This window comes from Cyclopterus lumpus, chromosome 17 (genome assembly GCF_009769545.1).
Source record: "Cyclopterus lumpus isolate fCycLum1 chromosome 17, fCycLum1.pri, whole genome shotgun sequence".
Taxonomy (NCBI): Eukaryota; Metazoa; Chordata; class Actinopteri; order Perciformes; family Cyclopteridae; genus Cyclopterus; species Cyclopterus lumpus.
In genome coordinates this window covers 8,433,442-8,458,242 of record NC_046982.1, presented here as the reverse complement: position 1 = coordinate 8,458,242, position 24,801 = coordinate 8,433,442, and the positions used below count along the sequence as shown (strand labels likewise).

Genomic DNA, 24,801 nt, shown 5'->3' with positions numbered 1-24,801 from the left:
TATTTAACTATAAGTTAAATAAAACCTTTATGTTAAACTACTCCCCTGTTTTGTTATGGCCGTGTGGCCCAGTTCCTGACAAATCTTTTAAATATTGTTTATTAAAACCCTTTTTACTGCATGTGATTTTAATATGAAATGCATTTAGGTAAAATATTGTGTGTCCATTAAAACAGCCGACTGGGCCTTAAAGGTCTGAGGCAGTTCTAAATTTGTATGGGGAGTAAGAACGATGAGGTACGAAAAATATTGATGAATCCTGTACTTTGTGCATAAAACATTGATTGCCCAGATTAATGCATACCCTTGTTTGTAAAAGAGTCCCAATAACACCACCAACTCTGAACTGGGAGAGTCTGGTTTTCCACACCGTACTTTTTTACTATTGCAAAAAAAAAACTCACTCATTCTGTTCACTCAAGGTCCAGTGTGTTGCATCATCTATCGGTGAGGTGTCAGATTGCAATCAATGGACACTTTTCTGCAAATAGAGCCCCCCCTAAATGCTACACACTGTACCTTCAAATAAAAGGTAAATGTTTAATAATATTTGTGACCGTTATAATTAGATTCCTGTGTGTTTGTCTGCGAGTATGAATTGTGACGTTGATAAGACTGTCAGAGAAATATTAATCTAGAAAGCCACCAGGTGGCAGTGTTGAGTCAATGCAAAATAACTGACCTGAACAAAGGCCTCATCTCACACTCGTTACAATTCATATTATAATCCCAAAAAATGTATTATTGCGTCATAACCTTTTATTTGAATTGCAATTGTGCTGCATTTATAGCTACTTTGTTTGTGTCTACAAATCGGATATGGATTAATGTCAGCAGGGCCATACAATGTGAAGATAATATGGAGTGAATATGTATTTAGATTTAATATCACTCTGATTTACACTAGATGAGTAGATAATAATTTTATTCCGCAATGTTATTTTTTTTTTTTTTATCCTATGAGTTTGCAGCTGCGCACTTTCGTCAGCGCTGACGACATAAAGGATGAGTCAGTAGTGTCAAAAGATCTACTTCCGCTACCTACTTTCAAAATAAAGCCCCGATTTAAATAACACGCTTTGTGCACACCAGCTGGCTCTGGCTTCGGCTCGTGTTTTTCTTTATTAAGAGGTCCGCAATTGACTAACCGGCCTTATTCTCGATTGGAAAGGACACGCGCGTGTGCAGAAAGTGTTGTTGACGCGTGGACCGAACAGGCCATCCGAGAGACGAAACGGGGTCAGCGGCGGAAAAGGAGGACTCCTCCTCCCGTCACTTCGTCGACTCTCGGCCCACGGTGACATGTCTTTCGTCGGGGTAGGACTAACCCACAGTATCTGTCACCCTACAATGGGCTGTGGGAGATCAGCTCAACTCGGAGAATCCCCGTGCAGCTGTTCAGTGAGCCGCAGATAGGACCGCGACGTCGGACCGAGTCAATGACGGTGGCCTGTCCGCTATTGAGCTGCGCTTCCCGGCCCGGTGTCTCGCAGTCTGCCGTGCACAGTGCGCGTATGCAGTCGGAGTAAAGGAGAAGAAAGGCAAAAAAGAAAGAAGAAAAAAAAAGTCCTCCGTGAAACACTTCAGATGTTGAAAGCCAGACATCGTGGGACTGAATCGGTTTCTTCATAGTTCCGCTGAGCGGATGGAGTGAATTGTGCAAACGGGTGAAAGAAGACAGACCGCAGTTTGGTTGCGTGTGATGATAGGAGACACAATGACGCTCTTGTCTCTTCTGGGTCGGATCATGCGTTATTTTCTCCTCAGGCCGGAGACGTTGTTCCTGCTGTGCATCAGCCTGGCGCTGTGGAGTTACTTCTTCCACACGGACGAGGTGAAAACCATCGTCAAGTCCAGCCGGGACGCCGTGAAGATGGTGAAGGGGAAAGTGGCGGAGATGATGCAGAACGACCGGCTGGGAGGCCTCAGCGTCCTGGACGCGGAGTTCTCCAAGACCTGGGAGTTCAAGAACAACAACGTCGCGGTGTACTCCATCCAGGGGAGGCGGGATCACATGGAGGATCGCTTCGAGGTGCTCACCGACATCACCAACAAGAGCCACCCGTCTATATTCGGGATATTTGACGGCCACGGTGGAGAGGTAGGCTGGGAGGGAGAAGGTTAAACGGGCCGATGTTACCTGCATTAGTTTGGACTCAATGGAACCTATAGCAATCCCATTATGAGATGTATCACGGCAACACTATGACATGATATATAACACAATGGGAAGGGACATTATTATATTATAAGAGATAGAAAACAAACAACACCATGCCAGGTTTCTATAGGAACACGGTTATTTGCCTATATGCCTTGAGTTCCCCTCCCCTCCCCATCATGGTATCCTTCTTTGTGAACACCTCCTCAGTCCCACTGTCAATCAGGGAGTTGACTTTGGATGCATCACAAAGACCTTTGAGTGTGTGCGAAGGTTTTGTCCATCTGTCAACCACTCCCTTGTGTCAAGGGTCAGTGGTTTCTCATGGCTCCTTTCAGACCACGTGGCCCAGATGCCATCTGTCACCCCCCTCCTCCCACCCCCCATCAATCTAAGCATTTTCCATTGAAAACATCTTTCAAGCTCTGTGTACAAAGTGCTATTTGCAAAAAAAAACGTGAATGTCATGGTTCAGCATATAGTTCTTATATCGTATAGTTCTATACCATTCGTGAATGAAAATGAAAGCTCTGTCTCTCAAGACGAATGTTCTCCTGGTGGTTTAACGTCGGGTCACACCAGGACCTGGAACTCCCCGTTCTCCATTTTACAAGATTAGTCGCAAGAGCTGCCACTTGGTTGTGTTCAATCTCAGAGAGGGAGACAACAAACAGAGTCGAAGGTGTTTACCCATCTGGATCCCTCTCCCGTCCTGTCCCACAAACACATATTTATATTTGAGTCCAAAGTTAAGGGGTTATGTGGGAACGCTGTGTTTTTCTTCCGGGACTCTCAATGCATATAGGACATCCTATTTGCAGTGCATTTATTATGCAGTTTGGCACAACTGCAAACACACACACTCGCACACACCTCACAAATATTAAAGGAAGTGATGCCGCCAAACCAAATACAGGCCGATGGAACAGGCCTGTGGCAGTGCAGTGTGTTCCGCCTCTGAAAATATGCAGGGCATTTCTTAAACACGTCTCTGTTTTCTTTCTCCCTGTATTTTTATCAAGGTAGTGAGTTATGGCCCAAAATTATAAAAGTCAGCACAAGCTGCTGCTTTTCAGACCTGCTGCTGAAGCAGGAACTTTGATTAGTTTATACAACTTTTTAAAAGGCTTTCGCACTACTTTGCTACATAAAATTGAATTTATGACTCGTGGGGGCAAAAAAAGCATAAATGTCGGGAAGAGATCCATCATACAGATTAATCAGCCTTTGAAAAAGTTGGTGCAATAATGTACATTCACTCATTAAATCCTCAGACTGTGAAACGTACCCTTTGGTGGTGAAGAACTCAAGCTGAATGAAGGTCTATACGTTGTTCTGCAGAACTGCTTTCACACATCAGCGGCCCAAAGTGCACTAATAAGAACTGTGAATATGAAATATGTACTCCGTATCTGACTCAGCATTAAGACGGTATGCCATTTTCCTTTTATAAAGATTTGATTCAACAGCATTAGCATAATGGAAATCTTGGCAGAGAAAGTATAGGAAGAAGAAGAAGAGGAGGAGGAGGAGGAGGTTGTTCAATAATTCAGCACAGAGCACCTGCTGTATGAAACGAAAAAAAGTACTCATGTAAATAGTATTTGATCATATTTCCTGGGAAAAACTGGTAAAAATCCAAACAGTAACACCATTATTTATTCTATTGACCTGTCAAACTGAGGATAATTAATCAATGTGATGAACTGTAGACTGCAGACGATTATATGACTACAGAGAACAGAGTTGTTCTTATTTAGTAGAAAATGAAAGCCAAACAGAACTTTATTATTATGACATATCTTTATCATTTATATCGGAAGTACTTATAATTATTAGTTTCTAAATGCTTCCCCCCCCCCCCCCCCCCCCCCCCCCCCCAGGCTGCAGCTGACTATGTGAAGGCCCACCTGCCAGACTCCCTGAAGCAGCAGCTGCAGGCCTTTGAGAGAGAGAAGAGAGACGGCGCTCTGTCTCACGGCAGCATCCTCGAGCAGCGCATCCTGAACGTGGATCGTGAGATACTGGACAAGCTCTCTGCCAACCACGATGAAGCAGGTCAGGGTGCGGAGGAGAGTGGAAGTGAATGTTAACTAGTGTGTGTGTGTGTGTGTGTGGTGGGGGGACAGTTTATGGGTTAACCGAGACGGGAAGAAAGCTGGATGCGTGTTTTGTGAAATAAACCAGCTAAGATGTTCAAGCATGTGTCTAGAAACACTTGCACCAGGCCTTAAAGTAGAGATGTCTGAAAGGACATGACACAACACCTCAAACAAATCTCATAATTTCCTGTATCATGTCCTCTGAGCACAATGCACACACTTTACACATCATTGGGGCTATTCCATTTCCAAAGTTGTCGCCCCTATTCCATCAATAAAGAGTTGTTTTAGCTTAGAACTTTATGACTGAAGTTTATCGTGGCAGTTCCCACGCTCTATTATGTCTCGGTTGTTGCAGTGTGTCTTGTGTTGAAATCATTTGTTACACAGATGTGTTGCTAAATGTAACAATTTTCTAGGACTCAAAATTATGAAAAAACATTTTAAAGGTCAAAATCCCTTTTTAATATACCACATTTAAGACGCAAGATAAATCAGCTAAGGTTGTAAATGCAGGAGTCAGTATCCAGAGATGAAGCCACGGCTGGACAAAACATGGTCCAATCTTCACTTTGATTGGTCCAAAGCAGTCTGTACCAACTTCAGGGGGGTTTGTCTGGTGTAACTCGACTCTCGGGCTAGCCGTCTTTTGCTCGTCTGCTTTGGCCTTTTTTGCAGACTACCAAACATGCATTCGTAGTTTACTTTTTTAACCAGAAAACCAAATTACAGACTTGATTTGCTGCAAACGTGTGGAAACTTTCTGTTTTACTGTCAATGTAGCGCAGGACAGACATGCTGTCAGTCCTGGAGACTGATTCTTCCAGCACAATCTGAAGTTTAGTTCTTTACTTTGGGAGTTTCAATACCACATTTAAACTCTTTTGTTGGTGTTATGGAAATTAATCTTTTCAATCTCAAATGCAATGTGTAGCACTTTAAGCATTTGTTAAACAGATTCTTGGAATAATTCAATTGAATGGACCGAGCCCTTTCACCACAAATGGTTAGGAGGTCTGAACCAGAAGAATAGTTCAACAGAGTTTTATACACATTCAATAATGTTTGCTATGTTTGCCCCCTCCCCCCTGCTCCTCCTCGCAGTGTCCTCCTTCCTCCCCTCACGCACCAACGCCTTCCAAGGCTAGATGGAAAGACAAAATAGCACAATGAACTTGAAACAATAATAAGATAAACGTTATCATTGACGTATCTTCGATGACGCCTTGGAGGCGAGGTCAAGATGTGCTGCATCTGTGTCTATTCAGACTTCAGCAGTACACGTTACTCATAAAACAGAACCCTGTGATAAATGTCCACCCTAGTTATGTCATGCTCTCCGGTCTTGACGTGCAGTAGAGTGAGGGGTTTACTTTTGACAGATGGCACACGTGAGCCCTTTTCTTTTGCATTCTCTGCTCATGTGTCCCATATTAAACATCCCAAAACGTAGACTTTTCTAACCTATCTCTTCTATTGACTGAGCATTTTGTATTGCATTATAACATCCTCTCAGAAGAAGGCCATAAAAGAGTTGGAGCTTTATCGATGAAGACTGTGAATCTCATACCGTGGACAATGTTCTCCAATATACATTTCAATATTACTCAGTTGAATTGGGACCTACGTTTGTTTTTACAAAATGTGCCATTCCTTTTTAAAGTTATGAGAAATGTCCATCATGGACTTAAACGTTTGCACATTTGTGCATTTCTTTCACTGCATCATATCGAAACATTAAAAGTCCAGACACTAGTCTGAATCTCTGTTTTTGTTTCTCGGAATGCAGCAAGCCCCCACAATAAATATCAGATTGATTTGGCTATGCATTTACATCCACTCAGATAATTAGCAAATTTCAGGGTTATATATATATATATATTTTCTCAAATCTCATCCTGTTTAAGTGTTTAACGCTCCGTAACTTGAGCCACAACACACCATTCACAATATCCCACAATAGACCCTGTAGTGCTGATAAGACACACTTTTGTGCCTTTTCTCACCCACTTTGCACAGCAGATACATGAGCAGGAGGGTCAAAGCTCAAGGTGCCACGTTATGAGGAAGTAGTTCAAATTGAATGCATGCGGCATGCAACAATACATACCTCTTGTCCCAAAGTCCAGTCAAGTCGGTTCTTCCTTCCCACTTGATCGCTTGTTTAGAATAAATTAATGTCCAGTGTTCAAAGAGTATTGTGAGAAATCAAACTCAAAAGTTTTTATGTGTGTTTTTTTTAAAAACTTAACATAGTGGCTATTCCATGTCCAAAGTCATAGCCACTGCAACAGAAGACTTGTTTTAACGCACCTTTGTTGAAGAGCCAGGCGCTCCCATCCTACCAAACGTTGTCGGCCAATAAACAACGTCCGACTCAAATGTGTGCGTGTGAGAGAAGGAAAACGGAGGATAATAGATGTATGGAAGATGATACTGCTGGATTCTTAAACGATGAGAGGAGACGTGAAATTACTTTGTTTGGTCTCAACTAAAGCAAGGACTTCCTCTCTCTCCCGAGCGCTTCCTACTTCCCTTTGTTACACTCCCAGTTACTCAATTTGCTAATCAGTGAATCACAGCTGTCAACGAAACATAAGAGAGGTCTTGAAAGAAGAAGAATTGTTCCAGAAACAAAAACTGATATGTTGGCTGCGCGCTCCACTTGTAGTGCAGACTGAATGTTCTATTACGCTGTCGTTAATACTCTTTACTCTGATGTTAAACTCAGAGCTGCAGTGCAGATTGATCAGTTGGTGGCATTTGATACATCTCCCCCAAGGAACTGTTGTTTTTGGCCCATTATTTGTCATTGTAGATTTGTTTGGTGACTTTGTCAACTTGGCATATTAGAGTCATAAAGATACACCTGAGTGTCTGTCTGTCTGTCTGTCTGTCTGTGTAAGAGAGAGAGACCAGCAGGTCAACACTATTATCAAGTAATATGATCTTCCCTGGGTGGCCCCCCTGCGGGTGGTCCTACCATATCAATTTATTGTTTGCAGCATTTGTTTAACATCTATTTTTCAGGAGATCACACCTTAAATGTCAAACATTAACCTCATGTCATTATAGGTTACTGTACATGTACGCTCATGGGGATAATTAGGTGGTCTAATCTTTCAAAAATATTTCTTTTAGTGTAGAACATCAATGAAAATATAATAGTGGCAGATATGATCATAGCAGAGATCTCTTGGCATTTCCATTCTGGAGATATATTTACTGACATTTTGGACTTGGTCCAAGAATGATGTTATCTTCAATGTCACGTAAACCAAACATTGCCTGTCATTCTTATGTTTGCTCTAAACAGCAACCACAAGCAACACATTACAATAATACATTAAATCTGGCATAAAGAGTATTTGTTTTTCTATTTTCACCTGCAACAGAGGTGCAGTGTGATCGCTAAAGATGTTGTAACACATTTAATGCAATGTTTTCACAGGCTAAGCCATTTTTTAATGATGTGATAAACCCCAAGATGTTACTCCCGGTGTCGAGAATATACTTGCAACCAGATTTAATTCAGAATTGTTGGAACATTCACTAAAAAACTTTCTGAATCATTTCCTCCTATTTCTGTCATTCTCACTCACTCTCCCATGCAGGAACGACATGCTTAGTGGCCCTGCTATCGGACAGAGAACTCACAGTGGCAAACGTTGGAGACTCTCGCGGCGTGTTGTGTGACAAAGATGGCAACGCTGTTGCACTGTCGCACGACCACAAGCCGTACCAGCTGAAAGAGCGCAAGAGGATCAAGAGGGCAGGTAGAGGAACAACAACCCTGTAAAATATATCACATAACTGAATGTACCTGCACTGCACTCACGTGGAGGAATTTAGGGCCCTTTGTTGCCATCTGTTGGTCTATTTAGGAACAGCGTCGTGTGTGTGTGTGTGTGTGTCTGTGTATAAAACACAGGTCAGACTTTGATGAAATAGATACCCAGGCTTTGTGATTAAAAGAGTTTCACATGTGATCTTTGTTTATCAAGTTATATCAAATCGAGCCAGTATTTAAAATGTCAGCTCATTTGAGTTTTCTTATTTCTTCACTTCCAGGAGGTTTCATCAGTTTTAATGGATCCTGGAGAGTCCAGGGGATCCTGGCTATGTCTCGCTCTCTAGGGGACTACCCGCTTAAAAACCTCAACGTAGTCATCCCCGACCCCGATATCATGACCTTTGACATGGACAAGCTGCAGCCAGAGTTCATGATCCTGGCATCAGATGGCCTGTGGGACGCTTTCAGCAACGAGGAGGCCGTTCGGTTCGTCCGCGAGCGTCTGGACGAGCCTCACTACGGCGCCAAGAGCATCGTCCTCCAGTCTTTCTACCGCGGCTGCCCCGACAACATCACCGTCATGGTGGTGAAGTTCAAAAGTGGAGCTGGGGGGAGCAGCAAGGCGGGGGAGTAGGTCAGGGTCCAGTTTAGAGCTCACATTGTGATCAATGGTTTTCCACATCTTCTGGTTGGAGCAGTGAGAGTGATATAACAGGAGGACTGGAGGAAGTTTAAATGTGGACACTGAGAACTAAACACATGCAAAAACGTGTTTAAAAAAAACAATGCTTTGTTTTGTTTGTGGGTTTTTAATTGACATAAGGGCACACAATACCTATCTCAAAACCAGTGTTTCAATTCATGATAAATACATAAAATACTGAAAACAGTGGAGATGCATAAACACACATAGACAGACAGACACCAGACAGGGGATTTCTCTTAACCAGCACCCATTAGACTGTGAGTGAATAGCTACTGTTTGCTGTACATGCACATAAGTGGTACAGCTCCACTGGAGGCTTCTTCAAAGAAGGCTTCAACTAGTGCCTACTTAAGAATCACTGTGCAACCGCAGGAAGCTACTGAAAATGTATTCGCGATTACGCCAACGTCTGTCACAGTTTTGACCTGGAACATTTCCAATACAAAAAGACTCCAGTGGATCCATACCTTTATTGAACTTGAAGTGATGCTGCACCTAGAATCTGACTCTTGAGTATCAAACACTCAGCGCCTGCAGACTTAGAGGTAGCTCTTAACCATAGTTTCACCCTCTGCTGCAGTCAGCGTGAAACGGTGTCACAGGGAAAAAGAAGTTGCACGAATATGAATTCAAACAGCAAGAGCTCTGATTGGCCAGCTGCTGTTTTGGCAGGACTCCCATCCCAGCTCCCACTGCTGCTCTGTGGGTTGGATTTAGGTGCTTGCACATCTTTAAATTACAAAGAACTGGACATTGTAAATGTTTAAGCAAGAAACTTGAGCAATTTGAATATCACATAAAAAAATGTAAAAAGTAATGTCATTAAATTTAAACACTAGTAATAATAGTTCATCATTTAAAGATGAAAGTAAACAGAATTAGTAATACACACTTTTACTTTGAGTTTTGTATGTAGATTTGATCAATCAATTTATGAGCTGAGGGTTGGTCTTGCCGCTTTTGTCATTGAAGGCTGAAACTGCAAAATTGTGCAGATGGTATAGTGATACTCAGAAGAGAGATTATGGGTGGAGTATTACTTCAAAATACAACACATGCACACAGACACATAAACGGTTATGTTAAAAATAAAAAATACAAGCACTTTTTAGATGTTTATTTTTTAGAATGGAGAATTCTTACATATCAGCCAATGTAAACGCTGTATACCCTCAGTAATACAAGAGGGTTTTATTACATGTAGAACCTGACTTAGTTCCTGACCTCCACTTCTTGGTACTGCAGTTTTATGGAGCTAAAGTGAGGTGTTCCATCAAAGTTGTTTTACACCATCTGTATCAGGGCATGCTTCCGCTTATCTATGTTCATGAACAAAGTGCATACAATGTTACCATTGACACTGGTGCCTCCCTTTGACCTGGGAAAATTCCTCCAGAAAAGAACTAAGAGGTGACACATTGGGAATTTCACAACCGGAATGCTAGTAGCTAGTAATATAATATGCTCCTGCAGCAATACGACAGCACCAACCTGTCAAGCAAGGTTACAGTAAAACGTAATGTGCTGCTGTTTCCAGTTCAACTACAGTTTACCACTGTGTTTAATGACCTGAGAGACGCCTTTTTTTTGTTTTTGTTTACCGAATGCCTTATTTATTGTTGAGTGTTTGGGTGTGTCTGTCAATTACTAAATCAGTACACTGTATAATATATTTCTTGCGCTTCGGTAAATTAACCATCACTTGACACATGTTGAGCCGATGCTGTGAAAAGAGAAGGCAGTGTAAAAATAAATCTGTATGTAAACTATCAGTAATAAACTCTTTCATCTTGAATGCATTTTCAGTCTTAATTATCTCAAGGCCTTCTGGCATTGCATTACTTACATTAACTGTGCAGCTCAATTACAACAAAATGCACAAACTATTTCTTTTAAAGGGTCTTTTTTTAATTAAATTCTCAGTTTTTTTTCTTAAATTTATCTTTCACCACTTTCTCATTCATGTTATACGAATTATGATCAAGCAGCTATAAGGTTGCACAGAGATGATGTATAATGCATTATATCATCTCTCCAGAATTTGGAATGAGTTGTGTTCTTGCCACCAACCACCCGTCTCGATGAGCTACATTTTGGCGAACAACGTCAGCAAAAGAATGAGGCGGTGAGATCAGAGGGAGCTTGGGAAGGGGAGGGGATTTCGGGAGGGGGCACGTGACGTCTCCGCGTGTTTTCGGGATGCGTTTCGTCGCACCACAAATAGCTTCCCATACAGACCGCGACCGTGCGCTGCGGTCTGCAGGGCAACTCAACCCCGCTGCAGCCCCCTCGGAGGGGCGCGGACAGCTCGGCAGCGCACTCGATGACGCCGAGTTGAGTGACGGTCTTTACCAGCTGGAGACACTCAGAATAGCTCGGGCGTGGACTGATCCAAATGCCAAAGTCCCGTGTTGGAACATCCAGGCATCTAATCAACATAAAGTCAAATGCGTCACACTATACTTTACGGGAACCCGTTGTCCGATTCTATAAGGATTTGGCACTTGGGGACTGAAACAGAAGCGCGTGCCGGGCACCAGAGAAAGAAACTTGAACAAACTCAGACATAAGAACGAATTACACAATTCAATTTTGATTATTCAAAGTGGGTGTTTGAATTGAAGTCACAACATGGGACAGCAAAGCTCCAAGTCCTCCATCGAAGCACGGGTGATTTTTCATCGCGTGGACGTGTGTGAGCGAGTGGACTGCTGTTCTCAAGCCTCCGTTGTCCGCATTCAGAAGAAGGTGACCAGCCAGTCGGCTTGTCCCCACTCGTCCCCACGGACACTGGAGAAGTCAACCGTCCACTCTTGGACCCAAAGCCGCGGTGACACTGGGGGGCTGGTGTACGTGATGGATAATCCAACCGGTGGCGTGTGGATGAAGCCGGGAGAGAAATGCACCAGATCTTGATACAACAATCAATCCGGTGAAATGCGGACGCATTCTTGGATGGAATTAAGTGAAGCACTGCGTGCTTGGACGCACCCAGTGTGTCCTTAAACTCGGGAGTCTTCTGGGCAGCAGGATGCCGCTGATTTGGGCTCCCTCGCTGACGTGCTCCATGGAGTCAAAGGGGATGGAGTTGGCTGGACTGATCACTGCCATGTGTTGATTGAGTCCTTTGACTCATTGTATCCAGGGTCAGATTGCACGAGGGGAAGACTAGTGGGGATGAAGAGTGGCGTAATCTCATGCGCACTGAGAGAAACGTGTTTTCTTTGGAAACAGTGTTATTGTTATGCTGTGATGTCTGTTTTAGTTAGGGTAAAAATACACATGTATCTTTAAAAAGAATGTGGAGCAGATCTAATGAAAGTAGGGAGTCTGGGTTGAGTCAGGAAAGAGTTGGAAATGTTTAGGTGTGAACGCATTGTGAGAACACATCCACCACTGTTCAGATTGTGACGTGGTTTGTAAGTGTCTTAGGCCAACTGCGCACCCGAACTTCATTTATTTTTCCTTTCTTTTATATTTGACTATCCTGACTATGTATACTGTATATCATTGACCCACTTTTAAATGTAGGACTACTTGGTTGTTCAGAACAGTCTCTCGCAGCAGCATAATAATTGCCAACTGGGTTTATGTCTCCTTTTGTTTTTGAGAAACTCTGAAACGTTGAGGTTGTTTGGGGAACATGAACATCCATTTGACATTGTACATGTACGTCAAGTGGATGTCAGGGTTGTATTGTGTGGACTGTTGAAATTAAGGATTTAATTACTTAAAAGAAAAAAACACATGATTATTTTCTATATATAGAAGACTCACTGGTTCAGTTTAAAAAACTGCATTTATTTCTTTGGCAGGTGAAGTCTGGATATTGTTGTTGTTTACCATTGATTGTTTACCACTGAGGCAACTATAGTGTTTTAAATGAGATTACAATTCCTAAATATGTAAAATTGTAATTTCAAGCAAATGATTACGCAACAATGAATCCATGACACTGTGCACCGTGGTCCTATATAAACAAACACACAAACAAACAAATGACTCATTATATTCTTTCTAATTCAGAAGCGGATTTTATTTTCATGAATCATAACTCCAGCAAGGTATACTTTTCTAGAATGAAAACGTTTTGATCAAGAATGTGTCTGATTGTCTTTTCAGTGCGTTTACACTCTGTGAACTTACTTATAACTTAACTTAAGTAGTCTTTCAGTAAAATAACTTACGATAACCTTTTGTAACCTTTATTCATTGGCACATTGCCATTGTATAAAACGCGGATGAACAATATACCGTGTTAACAGATGCAATGTTTGCACAACTCTATTTATACCGCGTGCATAAACAATGCCTCTGGTTGTTGCGCACACCCTGGTGTGGCGCCTTATCGGTGAGCGTGAGTTAGTCATCGTGGAGCTAATGGTTGATCTATTAAACTCCGGGCAACGCACAAAGCAAACACTGCTCCAATGGAGCACTTCACGTGGATGATGTGCCTGACCCACTTCAGTTGACTGTCTTGATATCTCCACGTCACCATGGGACTGCGAGGGTCGAAAAAACCAGAAGCCCAAGTTCTCCTCCTGGGCCTGGACAACGCTGGGAAAACGACTCTCCTCTACAAACTGAAACTCAACGCGTGTGTCACCACCGTTCCCACGATCGGCTTCAACGTGGAAATGCTCGAGGCGAGGAAGAACGGGAAGAATATCGCCCTAACCGTGTGGGATGTCGGTGGCCAGGGGAAGATGCGCGAGCACTGGCCGAGTTTCCACCCGGACGCGGCGGCTGTCGTGTTCGTCGTGGACAGCTCGGGCAGGGAGCGTCTGGAGGAGGCGCGCAGGGAGCTGGAGAACACACTGAAGAGTGAGCTGCTGCGGGGCCGACCGCTGGTTCTCCTCGCCAACAAACAGGACGTGAACGGCGCTCTGACTGTCACGGAAATCAAGGACACGTTTAGCCTGAGGAAGATGTGCTCGGGGCGGGATTGGTTCGTTCAGCCTTGTTCCGCCTCGACGGGATTTGGAGTTGAAGAAGCCTTCAGGCGAGTGGTCCAAATGGTCAAATGAGACGTCGACGTTTATTTTGTACGCGATATTTTTAAAACATCGATGATACGACAAATTATTTTTTGTAATAAGTTTGTAAATCCAACCCCCTTCTTAACAACAATAAATAACATATTTAATGAGATCAGACCTTTTGGTTAAGTCACTTCTTTTGTACGCATGCACATCCCAGTTTGAACAACATAATCTTGCAAACTGCTTAAGAGTGAGTGAAACAATTAGGCTACTTTCTGTGACACTAATGGATACCACATGAAACACAAGATTCCGTGAAGTATATTACCATGCATTAGAACCAGTCCCACGCAAACACAATAAGCTACTGCAGAAATGATTTGTTTTACCAGGGTGCAGCATATCTTCAATTAAGCAGAATTCGATGATCTCACCGAGCCCTTCATTTAGATTACACTCTTGGGTTTATAAAGCCTTCACTGTTACATCAGCAATATCAGCGAATAACAAAGACACGTGCATGCATAAAACAACACATTTGGTAATAAAGCAGTTATACATGTTGATGAATAAGTAGGGTTTTTATAATAGTCCATTCCAGCATGTAGTGGGAAATGTTTATAAGCTGTTAATGATTTTTTCCAAGATCATTCGTGATGAATTAAAGAGTCGAAAGGGGATTTTTTTTCACGACATGGCAAGCCCAAAGTTATTCTTACTGATGTTTTAGTTCTGATTAAGCATTACAATGTCTGATTTATTACATTCGCAAATCCATTAATAAAGGGTGCCTTTTTTTTTTACATTTAACCAACAACTTGAACATTCGTTGATGCGTGCCTCTCTTAATCTGTGGCCATGGGGCGCTTCTCGTATCGATCCACACGAGGCTGCAGCAGGGAAAATAGTAGACAACGTCCTGGGCGGTTTGTGTGTGTGTGTTTCTGAAATGCCCATTACGACGAATATAACCTCAAATGTCGATGTTGAAACCGTTACTAATCGGACTGACCTCCTCGTCCTGTAGCTTGTCCCATGCTGCACTCCTGCCGTCCTCTGCTCCCATCGCACACTGTTTCTTCATATGTCGGCAGGCGTTTGCATTCTTCATATGAGGGCAGCTGAGAAGCAGGAGCCGGATCCACCGAGCTGTTCGGTGCACTGCTCTCCATGAGCGGATCCTGCGATGTGGTAACAGTTGGGTGTCCGCTGTGAGGCGGGGTGAGCTGCCTGGATCTGGAACACAACATTCGCTGGACAAAGTATCCCGCAGCGAAGAGAAGCAGCATAATAAGCACCCCAGAAAGTTTCCGGGTGACCATGGCGATGTTGTAGTAGGTTTTGTCCATGAACTGCTTGCAACAGGTGACGGCCTTGGTGTCGTTTCCCTGCGCGCAGCAGACCTGGTCGTCCCGACAAATATCCAGTCCACATTTTCGGATGGCATAAACAGTCGTGCGAACGAGAAAGCAAACGGTGAACACCGACAGTGCTCGGCATTTGTAGAAAAGCATCATCGTTGTGTTGAAAGGGGAGAAATTATTAAGTGGACCTCGATGGTAAAGCTTTGGGGGAAAAGTGCAGGGCGAGACGATTCACTTAATACGCTGAAAGATGCGTTGGCTGAAACGCTGACGCAGAGCCATCATCGACGCATCGCATGGCCAGAGGTCCGAAAAACACAGAAAAAAAGAAGTGTGACAAACAACCTAAAAACAAAACAATATGTAAAAAATGTTCACCCATTGAATAATATGCACTCCTATATCACACGACTATATTGTGGACTAAGCACAGCTGAATGTCTCATATGAATATGCTAATAAGTTTGACATTAACTCCTAAGTGTACTTTAAGGTGCCCGTTATTTATTATGCACTTAGCGGTTATATGGATGCCGTCCAGCCAATCGTAAACACAGTCTTCCATAGAATGGCTTATTCCTTGGATACAAGTAAACAGGCGCCAAGGACATCGACCAGTCCGCTCAGGAGCACGGGACAATGACCCGACGATTAATTGTGGAGTTGGGAGGGGACATTGAAACCAGAGGTCTGCAGAAGGCACGGTTGATGTTTCAGGTCCACCGACAGCGCTCACCACGCCCACATTAATGTAAACAACGGAGGGGCGCTGTCCGAGGTGCTGACACAACTTGACCCAAATCAAATGCTCTCGGTGGCAAAAGCACGAAGAGTTTCCACATGAAATATTAATACTAGTGTACATTAAGGGGTCAAGTCCGGTCTTTTCAAAAGGCTGCAGTGGTTTGGTGGCCGTCCATTAAAGCTGATTAGTATAGGATTCTTTAAGTGCAAAGCACTGCCTCTGTCAAACTGCAACAACACACCTAAGCAGAGCTGGCACCCACAATAGCAAGAAGCAAATAGGCGTTTTCTTTTTCGAGAAAATAAATCCAATATAAACATACAAGAGTTAAGTGACCAACACATTTGTTCCTGGCTGTGGTAGGCACAGACAGCTTATCATATTGCTGCATATACCCTCACAATGATTAATCAATAATGTGACTACATGATGAGTAGGCTGCGGGTAGTAATGGAGGCAAAGTGCTCTAGCATGTTTGCTTTTCTCCTCTGATCAAAATAGCTGGTCTTATGTTACATCTTTACAGTACATGTCAAAAGGTTGCATTGTGTGCATTTGTGTTACATAAAGACACAATGCATCCTTTCGACATCAACTTTTGCTACTTGAGCCTAATGACTTGGAGTGCTTAAAAACCAATGGCAATTAAATTGTTTGCTACAGGCATATCAAGTTCTTGGCAAAGAACTAAAGGACACTGGATGTTGTAAATATCTGATATCAAATAATTGAGAATTACTACGAGCATGCGTTGTGTAGAACAGGAGAAACAAAATAGACGTTAATGTAAAATATTTATTGCGGAAGAATCTGACTTTACAGGGAAGGTGGCATTTCAAATGATGCGATTAATCTTTACAGGAGTTTCATCCAAAATGTTCTTGTCTTGTATAAAGGCAGTGATGATAACATCATTCTCCACACTGCCATCTTGAGTCTCAGGTGGTCCCGTTCTTTGGTGAAAGTATTTTGTAGTTCGATGGCCTTGTGTTGGTTTTGACGGATGGCAGTACAGTAATGGGTCCGACCTGAAAACTTCGGTCTGTAAAACAAATTAAAAAAACAATGTTAAAGGGGCCATTTCAGCAGCACTCAAAGTTGAATGAAAATAAACTTAGGAACTTAAATGCTGGTGAAAAAAATAAAAAGCTATTGTGCTAATCACCTGAATACATACTCTATATAATTGTATTTAATAAACAGTACTATAAAACAATAATTTAGATTTCACCATTTAGCCGAGTTTTTTGTTGGTTCTGGAGAACTCCTGGACGAAAACTGAAATAATTGGCAGGGCGTTGGTCGGGTCTGTCCTCCGGTGAAGTCTTGGAGGGCCATGCTTGGGAGCCGATGGTAGTTTTGAGGACTTCTGTGGGCAGAGGCTCCTCATCCCGATGGGAGATGTCGCAGCTTCTACATACCTGGTCGTTCCCATCTACTGATCTCCATCTGAATAAGGCATTGATGTTTAAAATTTAGAGAACTCACTTCTGTGAAAATAGTGAGGTCATTGATGGCATGTTTTATGGACAGGGAAACTGTTTCAGATGCCATGACATTCAAAAAGTAGGTATACATTTAATCCTTATTTTCTGATAATACAGTGGCGACAGGGCGTAGGGAGAAAGGACCACACATTATAAGTATAATACCTGTTCTCAATTAGCGAGCAGGCCCTGTTTTCAGAGCTGACAGATAACCCGACTGGAACAGCTTTCAGGTAGCAGGTTATGTAGACCTGTGGGAGAGTTTCATGGGAAAGGTGATCAAGAGCTTCTTTAAACAAAAGGTCCCATGTATATTTAACCGAAACATCCAACTATTGCTTGTCTTACACTCTTCAATTTAAAAAAAAGAAAAAGGGTATGTTTAAAGTGCATGCCAAATAAAAGGAACATTAACCAACCCGATTGCTGGGCTCCTGGTGGAATCTGAAGGCCTCAAGTTGAAACCTCAGCTTGTGATCTTCAACTCTTGGGAGGAAATGGGAGCTGGAGTTTGTCAGGTAAGCATCAGCAAGACATCTGTTGGGGCAGCAAATGATGAGAACGGGGATCATTTGCACTCAAAGGTGAGGTTTAAGATTTGGTTGAGGAGCTCACCCGTAATGCTCAATAAAGTCATATCTTAATGTAGCCTCTGCATCAGGAGTTGCTGTGGCAACACAGTGCTCAACGTAGACTCGCAGGGGCATGTGATGACCAACGATGGCAGAAACTTCTAAATGAATGGAGTCACCCAGGAAGTAAGAAACAGATCCCCTCTGAAACTGCCAATCATCTGTGACGATGAAAATGAGAAATCCACAAATGAACAAATTCAGTTGCACAACAGGCATCGTCAAAGAGAACCAAAAATCATAAAAACTGTCACAAAACTATTCTGAAAATAGAAAAGCGCCATCAATGATATCCTTTTAGTACCAGTCATGAGTAGCAGATTGAAGTCGATATGATCCTCTGCCGAGACCCTGGAGACAAGGGGAAGCCAAGTGGGCTGCAGGGAAATGGCAGCAACAGCATACCTCCTGAAAATAGACAGCCCGTTATAGCTACTTTAAGATCAATTCTTAGCATTGTTTAAATGCCAAAGGCTGAATGCAACAACAACAAAAGGCATACACATCAAAACAGCTGGTTCCGACCAATACTGTCAATATATAGCCTACAGGACTTACTTTTCATAATGACATTGAACTGGAATTGTTGCTTCATTCAGTCTAAGCAAACCATCAGATGAAGGTTCAGGCGAGTAGACGAGGACATTAGAATAGATGATCTTCTCTTTTGTCGACTGAAAGGAACAGAGTGTCTTTCAGGAGTGTATATGCAGCAAAGACAGGCTTTTAATCGTAAAGTCACTGAACACAGACTTTGTACAAATTCACTTGTAGCTTGCATTGGGTAAAAAGTAGGTAAAGTACACACTTACAGAGAGTTTAGTTCCACAATCTCGCAGGAAGGCCTGGATGGTGAATTCCGCCTCTGCTGATGAGACTGCTGCGCATTCACTCCCTTCACTCACGGAGTCCGAGCCCAGGCGCAGATGGCTGCCGTCCACCTGGAGGCCCGTGTCAAACATGTCCGCCTGCACCACGACCCGCATCGAGTCGGGGTGGCAGTTGACCACGACCGGTCGAGGCAGCGCAATGAGCGTCGCGCTTTGCTGCGGTTTGACCGCAGTCATCTGAGGCTGGATGTAACGAATCCTGCTCGGGGTGAGAGAGTTCGCTGTGGCGCTGGAGCCTCGGCTGGACACTAACCGGCTTTCTGTGAGCGTGGAAACTGAGAGAAGCACCATAAGCCACCAAGGGGAGACGTTGCAGTCCATTGTTGACCTCGGACAGGTTTGGCTTCAGTCGTCCGGCGGCCTGTGAAGATGCTACCCCAGCTGTAAGCTGTTAATGAACCCTCAACACACCTGGCAGCAGGTTGTGACTGATTACAAGCCGGTTTCACTGCGCATGTCTGTTGATACTTACTTGAAACGCGTCAACGTCGAAGTGTGAAGCGTTTTTAGTTCATGTCAGTGTTCAACAACCTTAGATGACAACTTCTTTTGTTTGTATTTTCGTAGCATGGTCCTTTCACTAAGCCGTACTTGCTGTACGCTATTTGTTTCACTAGATGACGCCACAACTGCTTCAATTGTATCTCCGTGGACACTGTTTGAATGATGTCACTGAGTTTAAATTGAGTAAACCCTTTCAGCTGTAATTCAATTCAATTCAGTTTATTTTGTATAGCCCAATATCACAAATTACAAATTTGCCTCAGAGGGCTTTACAATCTGTATACATACGACATCCCTGTCCCAGGACCTCATATCAGATCAGGAAAAACTTCCAAAAAATAAACTTTCACAGGGAAAAAAGGGAAGAAACCTTCAGGAGAGCAACAGAGGAGGATCCCTCTACCCGGATGGACAGAAGCAATAGATGTCATGTGTACAGATGAACAGCATTACAGAGTTACATAAACACATTACATGAATATGACAATGTATGAATGGAACTCCAATCCATGAAACAGAAGGAGGTAGAGAGGAGGGGGCGGGGCATCAGCAGGGCCAACGCAGGAGGCCGGCTCAACTGAGGAGGCATCAGACACCTCCAGGTCCAATGGACCTTACGAGACGTGAAGTCACAAAGACTCCGGGGAGGAAGCAGAGTTAATAAGGTGCAATGGAGAGATGTAAATTCATCCATAAGGAGAGAGAGAAGAGGAGATAGGTGCTCAGTGTATCCTAAAACATCCCCCAGCAGCCTATAAGCCTATAGCAGCATATCAAGGGGCTGGACCAGGGCAAACCTGATTCAGCCCTAACTATAAGCACTATCAAACAGGAAAGTCTTAAGTCTATTCTTGAATGAGGTGACTGTGTCTGCCTCCCGGACTGAAAGTGGAAGCTGGTTCCATAAAAGAGGAGCTTGATAACTGAAGGCTCTGGCTCCCATCTTAATTTTGAAGACTCTAGGAACCAACTAGAGGGAATTAAGAGACTTATTAGAGCAGCCTGATAATAAGGAGTTGTAGTAATCTAGTCTGGAAGTAACAAACGCGTGAACCAGCTTTTCTGCATCTTTTTGAGACGAGATATGCCTGATTTTTGAAATGTTACATAGATGAAAAAATGCAGTCCTTGAGATTTTCTCACGGGAAATGCCATCTACAGAAACCACATCACCAGATAATTGATCTCTGAGGTGTTCAGGGCCCAGTAAAAATAACTTCAGTTTTGTCTGAGTTTAACATCAGGAAGTTGAAGGTCATCCATGTTTTTATGTCTTTAAGACATGCTTGAATTTTAGCGAGCTGGTTGGTCTCTTCTGGCTTGATCGATAGATATAATTGAGTATTGTCTGCAACAATTAACGTTTATCGAGTGTTTCCTTATAATTTTGCCCAAAGGAAGCATATATAAGGTAAAAAAAAGCACAGAACCTTGTGGAACTCCATGATCAACGTTGGTGGTCATTGAGGATTCATCGTTTACAAATACAAATTGAGATCGATCTGATAAATAGGATTTAAACCAACTTAGTGCGGTACCTGAAATGCAAATCGACTGATCCAGTCTCTGTAATAGGATGTCATGATCAATGGTGTCGATCGCAGCACTAAGGTCTAACAAAACAAGTACAGAGATGAGTCATCTATCAGCACTAAGGTCTAACAAAACAAGTACAGAGATGAGTCCTCTATCAGCACTAAGGTCTAACAAAACAAGTACAGAGATGAGTCCTCTATCAGCACTAAGGTCTAACAAAACAAGTACAGAGATGAGTCCTTTATCAGCACTAAGGTCTAACAAAACAAGTACAGAGATGAGTCCTCTATCTGATGCAATTAGGAGGTCATTTGTAACTTCCACCAGTGCTGTCTCTGTGCTGTGGTGTTTTCTAAATCCTGACTGAAACTCCTCAAATAAACTATTATGATGTAGAAAGTCACACAACTGATTTGTGACTACATGTCAGTTCTTTAATTTGACGTGTCTTTAATTACGTGTTCTCAGTTGAGTTTTGGGTTTTCGTTTTGCTTTGAGGTTTGTCTTAATTACATCAAACACAAACCTACAAATAGGACATTGATATTAATATACTTTTCTACGGAGGTTGTTGGAGCTGAAGCCTGAGAGGAAGTTAAGCAAAAAAAAGTATGTTAACATTCTGCTAAAAAAAGATGCTGAATTCAGCTCCATAGAAAACATGCAAATACAACATGCTTTTTAGGTATACATATTTTGTATACTTATGAATTAACAAAGTATTTGAACACATTTCTCTGTGTGTGGTGGGCTTAGTGAAATAGGAGTAGGCAGATAAGTGTTTTGCTCCGTGAGCCCTGTATGTTGCTAAAAAAACATTATTATTATTGTCATTATTATTATTATTATTATTATTATTATTATTATTATTATTATTATTATTATTATCATGACATGTATTCAGATGTTCTGTCTGTCTGACTCTGACCCACTTTTCCCTCACATGTTTTGAACGTCATATCTCTCTCAACCTCAGCAGCCGCACATCTCTCTTGTGCCAATTCTACTGATGAAGGGATGCAAGTTGAAACAAAAAGCTATGTTTCACTTTCAGTGAGGTTTTCATGAATAACCAACATGGCATATCTGCCCTTTCAAAACATCATGTCAGAAAACAAAGTGCCCAACAATAGAAACTGAAGGTTGCGCTGATCTTAACTTGCATCAATGAGAACTCTTCTCAATTAGAGCAAATTCAGATATTCCTGTCAATCATATTGTTGTTTTGTGGCTGCAGTAGAAGAAGCGACTGTCGCTGTATAAAGAGAGAAAGTCCAATGACTGACTTTGATCAATATGTATTAGCTTTGAATGTGAAATGTCTTTATCAAAGAGTATACTATCACATAGAAATATATTTTCAAAAAATGAAATGAAAACAAGTGAATAAATGAATGACAAATCAACAGGATTTATGCAGTATCAATATTTTTATTTATTTGGTGATTCTTGGAACCAATTGATAAACACAACAATAAATAGTGGAACATAATATCATCATAGATAAATAAATAACATATAGTTTGTAAATAAACTTTATAAATACGTACTTTAACACACCATATTGATGTCAAATATAAGTTACATGATTGCGTAAATAATAAATATGTGCTCTTAAAGAGTGATAGAGTAGCCATGTAACATGAACCGTTACTGTAGTCCGTGTGATCTATGTGTGAAGTGCATGGCTCTGTCTCGCTTTCTGAGACCACTCTATTTGTTAGAGCGCCGTGTCTCATTTAGTGTGTTCACCAGAGTTCATATATGCAAGGGCTCTGTTTATTGTGACGCTGCGGACCTGGAAGCCCTTCAGCACTTTACAGAGGTGCAGTCTTTCATCGTAGGGGCTTGGACGCACTGTAGCAGCCTTAAAGAAGAAACACAGAGGAATTATGAAATCATTCATTACATCTAGAAAAATAATAATAATAAGTTTAGAGTTTGAATTATCTTTTCAATCTTTGATTCCTTGATTAAGTTAAATTTCAAAATGACAAGCCAAAGGACAACATTTCTTTAGTGCTGTGGGGGAATTTTCTGAAATGATGGTAATGGGGTAAATTATGAGATCTCTTACCTCCTTTGAGACCAGGTCTGTTGGCAGAGACCGTGGGAAGCAGTTCTGTTGAGAGCAAATGTCTGTCATGAGCAATTCAATATTTCACAAGATATGGCTTTAACATCTAAACTGTGGCAGTTGAATGCAGTCATTCAGTTATGTCCTAATATTGGGTTAAAATGTACCTCCATGATCTCTCTGAGGCTGAACAGAACAGTTAGAGCCAGTCTGTTGTCTGGGTTCGGCTGAGCATCGAGGAAATTATAGTAGTGATGCAAATCCTCCCCAATGTTTGTCAGACATGACTCCTAGATGGAAAAACAGCAAAGACAATTGTCAAGACAACATACACATATATAGATAGTGTATATACACTCACTGAACACATGTACAATCTAATGTAGCCCTTTTGGGACTTCCATTTGTTTTCAGAAATGTGTAAATCCAATTAAATGTTTATTATTAAGGTCATTGGTAAAGGTGGTGTTGTACTGGAAAATATTATATTGAGAGGTGTTTCTATTTTTGGTTCAACTATTTGCATACTGAACATTAGAAACCCCTCAGTTTATTCTTATTCTTAATCTTATTTACTCTTGTACAACACTATAATAATAATAATAATAATAATAATAATAATAATAATAATAATAATAATAATAATAATAATAATACTATCTCTAACTAAAACATACACCTCTGAATAAAACGTATATGACCATTAGAAATGTAACATTATAGGCATTATAAAAGTACACTAAATGGAAAAACATTTGTCTGATTGCATTAGATTATATAGTATGTACCTAATAATGTAGACAATGAGTGTATGTATAAACTCATCAAAATACAGTTGTAGTTTTGTCAAAGGTTGTTTCTTCCAAATTTAATGTCTACATGTAAAAGTCTGACAAAATAATGTATAGGCTTTTTTAATATATATACAAATAGAAAGCTAAAACAGTAAGAAAATATGTGTTGTTAATAATCTTTTTCAGAGTAAGAGCACAACCTACCTGATCAAATGTTGCTTTGACTACTCCAGCGCATGTTGATTCCTGTGGGATGAACAAAGCAACATTTTAGGTAATACAGAGGTTCAGCTATAAAATATGTGGCCATGAATACATTTTTTTACAATAGTTATTTTGTCTTGTCACAATAATGTATTATTTAAATTTTGAGAATGTTGCTATGTCCCAAATTTGAAATACATACATATAATAAAATAATAATACAACAATATATTTTCACTATACCTTTGGTGCACACACAGATGGCGTCTTAGTCTCCATGTTCAGCTCCACACTCTCCTTGGTGCAGTCGATTCCAGTGAACAGTTGATTCTAGCACATGGGAAGATTATGTTTTGAACTATGAATAAAATATACATTTTATAAGTAAATTGTATAAATACATTTAGTTTGTTTGGCATACCTGTGTGAGTGTTTCAGTGATGTTCTGTAGAAGCGCCTGTGCATGTAAAACACAGGATTCTGTCAGCGGTCCTTTACTCATCACTGGCACAGACTGGCTGACCTGAGCACAGGTGAGCACAAGGAGCAGCAGTGCAGGAGTGAAGTCTGACAAAAACAAAAACAACACAGTTAAAATATAGTTAAACTACAGTTTCAACTACATTGTTGCAAAAAGAAAATACTGTTCAGTCAGGTTTACATCATACTCACAGAGTGGCATCTTGGATAAGACTTCAGATTCTTTGGTGTAACTGACTCAACTCAGACATCCTTAAGTGTTTTATACCCTGGCTGATGAAGGGGCTTTCCCCAACATACAGCAGCGTCTTCACACCTAACTGTAAATTGGAAGTGTACAG

General features: G+C 41.6%; 4 protein-coding genes across 4 annotated transcripts; 2 read left to right on the top strand and 2 right to left on the bottom strand.

The window, feature by feature from the left end:
- The first annotated feature begins 1,054 nt into the window (after nucleotides 1-1,054).
- On the top strand, nucleotides 1,055-10,557 carry ppm1la (protein phosphatase, Mg2+/Mn2+ dependent, 1La). Its single transcript, XM_034554568.1, has 4 exons — nucleotides 1,055-2,101; nucleotides 4,045-4,219; nucleotides 7,878-8,039; nucleotides 8,335-10,557. The coding sequence occupies exons 1-4, from the start codon at nucleotides 1,703-1,705 to the stop codon at nucleotides 8,688-8,690; spliced, it is 1,092 nt and encodes a 363-aa protein (XP_034410459.1). The 5' UTR covers nucleotides 1,055-1,702; the 3' UTR covers nucleotides 8,691-10,557.
- A 2,704-nt stretch (nucleotides 10,558-13,261) lies between these two features.
- arl14 (ADP-ribosylation factor-like 14) lies at nucleotides 13,262-13,792 on the top strand. Its single transcript, XM_034555921.1, has one exon. The coding sequence runs from the start codon at nucleotides 13,262-13,264 to the stop codon at nucleotides 13,790-13,792; it is 531 nt and encodes a 176-aa protein (XP_034411812.1).
- Nucleotides 13,793-16,639: 2,847 nt separating this feature from the next.
- LOC117746741 (zona pellucida sperm-binding protein 3-like) lies at nucleotides 16,640-19,498 on the bottom strand. Its single transcript, XM_034556046.1, has 8 exons — nucleotides 18,788-19,498; nucleotides 18,534-18,649; nucleotides 18,280-18,383; nucleotides 17,959-18,136; nucleotides 17,763-17,880; nucleotides 17,509-17,594; nucleotides 17,088-17,305; nucleotides 16,640-16,898 (listed from the first exon to the last, which is right to left on the bottom strand). Exons 1-8 carry the CDS (start codon nucleotides 19,184-19,186, stop codon nucleotides 16,795-16,797), a joined length of 1,323 nt encoding a protein of 440 aa, XP_034411937.1. The 5' UTR covers nucleotides 19,187-19,498; the 3' UTR covers nucleotides 16,640-16,794.
- A 3,142-nt stretch (nucleotides 19,499-22,640) lies between these two features.
- Nucleotides 22,641-24,672, bottom strand: LOC117746853 (interleukin-12 subunit alpha). The gene is made up of 7 exons (XM_034556178.1): nucleotides 24,653-24,672; nucleotides 24,402-24,547; nucleotides 24,224-24,310; nucleotides 23,981-24,022; nucleotides 23,150-23,272; nucleotides 22,983-23,027; nucleotides 22,641-22,772 (listed from the first exon to the last, which is right to left on the bottom strand). The coding sequence occupies exons 1-7, from the start codon at nucleotides 24,660-24,662 to the stop codon at nucleotides 22,641-22,643; spliced, it is 585 nt and encodes a 194-aa protein (XP_034412069.1). The 5' UTR covers nucleotides 24,663-24,672.
- Nucleotides 24,673-24,801: the final 129 nt, after the last annotated feature.

Bases quoted from the DNA above. Each gene is read 5' to 3' on its own strand.
- LOC117746853 (XM_034556178.1), bottom strand. The intron at 24,311-24,401 runs GTATGCCAAACA...CCCATGTGCTAG, and splicing joins TCACTGAAACACTCACACAG to AATCAACTGTTCACTGGAAT. The intron at 23,028-23,149 runs GTACATTTTAAC...TGCTCTCAACAG, and splicing joins GCCTCAGAGAGATCATGGAG to AACTGCTTCCCACGGTCTCT.
- ppm1la (XM_034554568.1), top strand. From the start codon at position 1,703: ATGATAGGAGACACAATGACGCTCTTGTCTCTTCTGGGTCGGATCATG. The intron at 4,220-7,877 runs GTCAGGGTGCGG...TCTCCCATGCAG, and splicing joins TGCCAACCACGATGAAGCAG to GAACGACATGCTTAGTGGCC. The intron at 8,040-8,334 runs GTAGAGGAACAA...CTTCACTTCCAG, and splicing joins CAAGAGGATCAAGAGGGCAG to GAGGTTTCATCAGTTTTAAT.
- LOC117746741 (XM_034556046.1), bottom strand. From the start codon at position 19,186: ATGGACTGCAACGTCTCCCCTTGGTGGCTTATGGTGCTTCTCTCAGTT. The intron at 18,650-18,787 runs GTAAGTGTGTAC...TGTTCCTTTCAG, and splicing joins ATTGTGGAACTAAACTCTCT to TCGACAAAAGAGAAGATCAT. The intron at 17,595-17,762 runs GTTGGTTAATGT...ACTCTCCCACAG, and splicing joins ACCAGGAGCCCAGCAATCGG to GTCTACATAACCTGCTACCT.
- arl14 (XM_034555921.1), top strand. From the start codon at position 13,262: ATGGGACTGCGAGGGTCGAAAAAACCAGAAGCCCAAGTTCTCCTCCTG.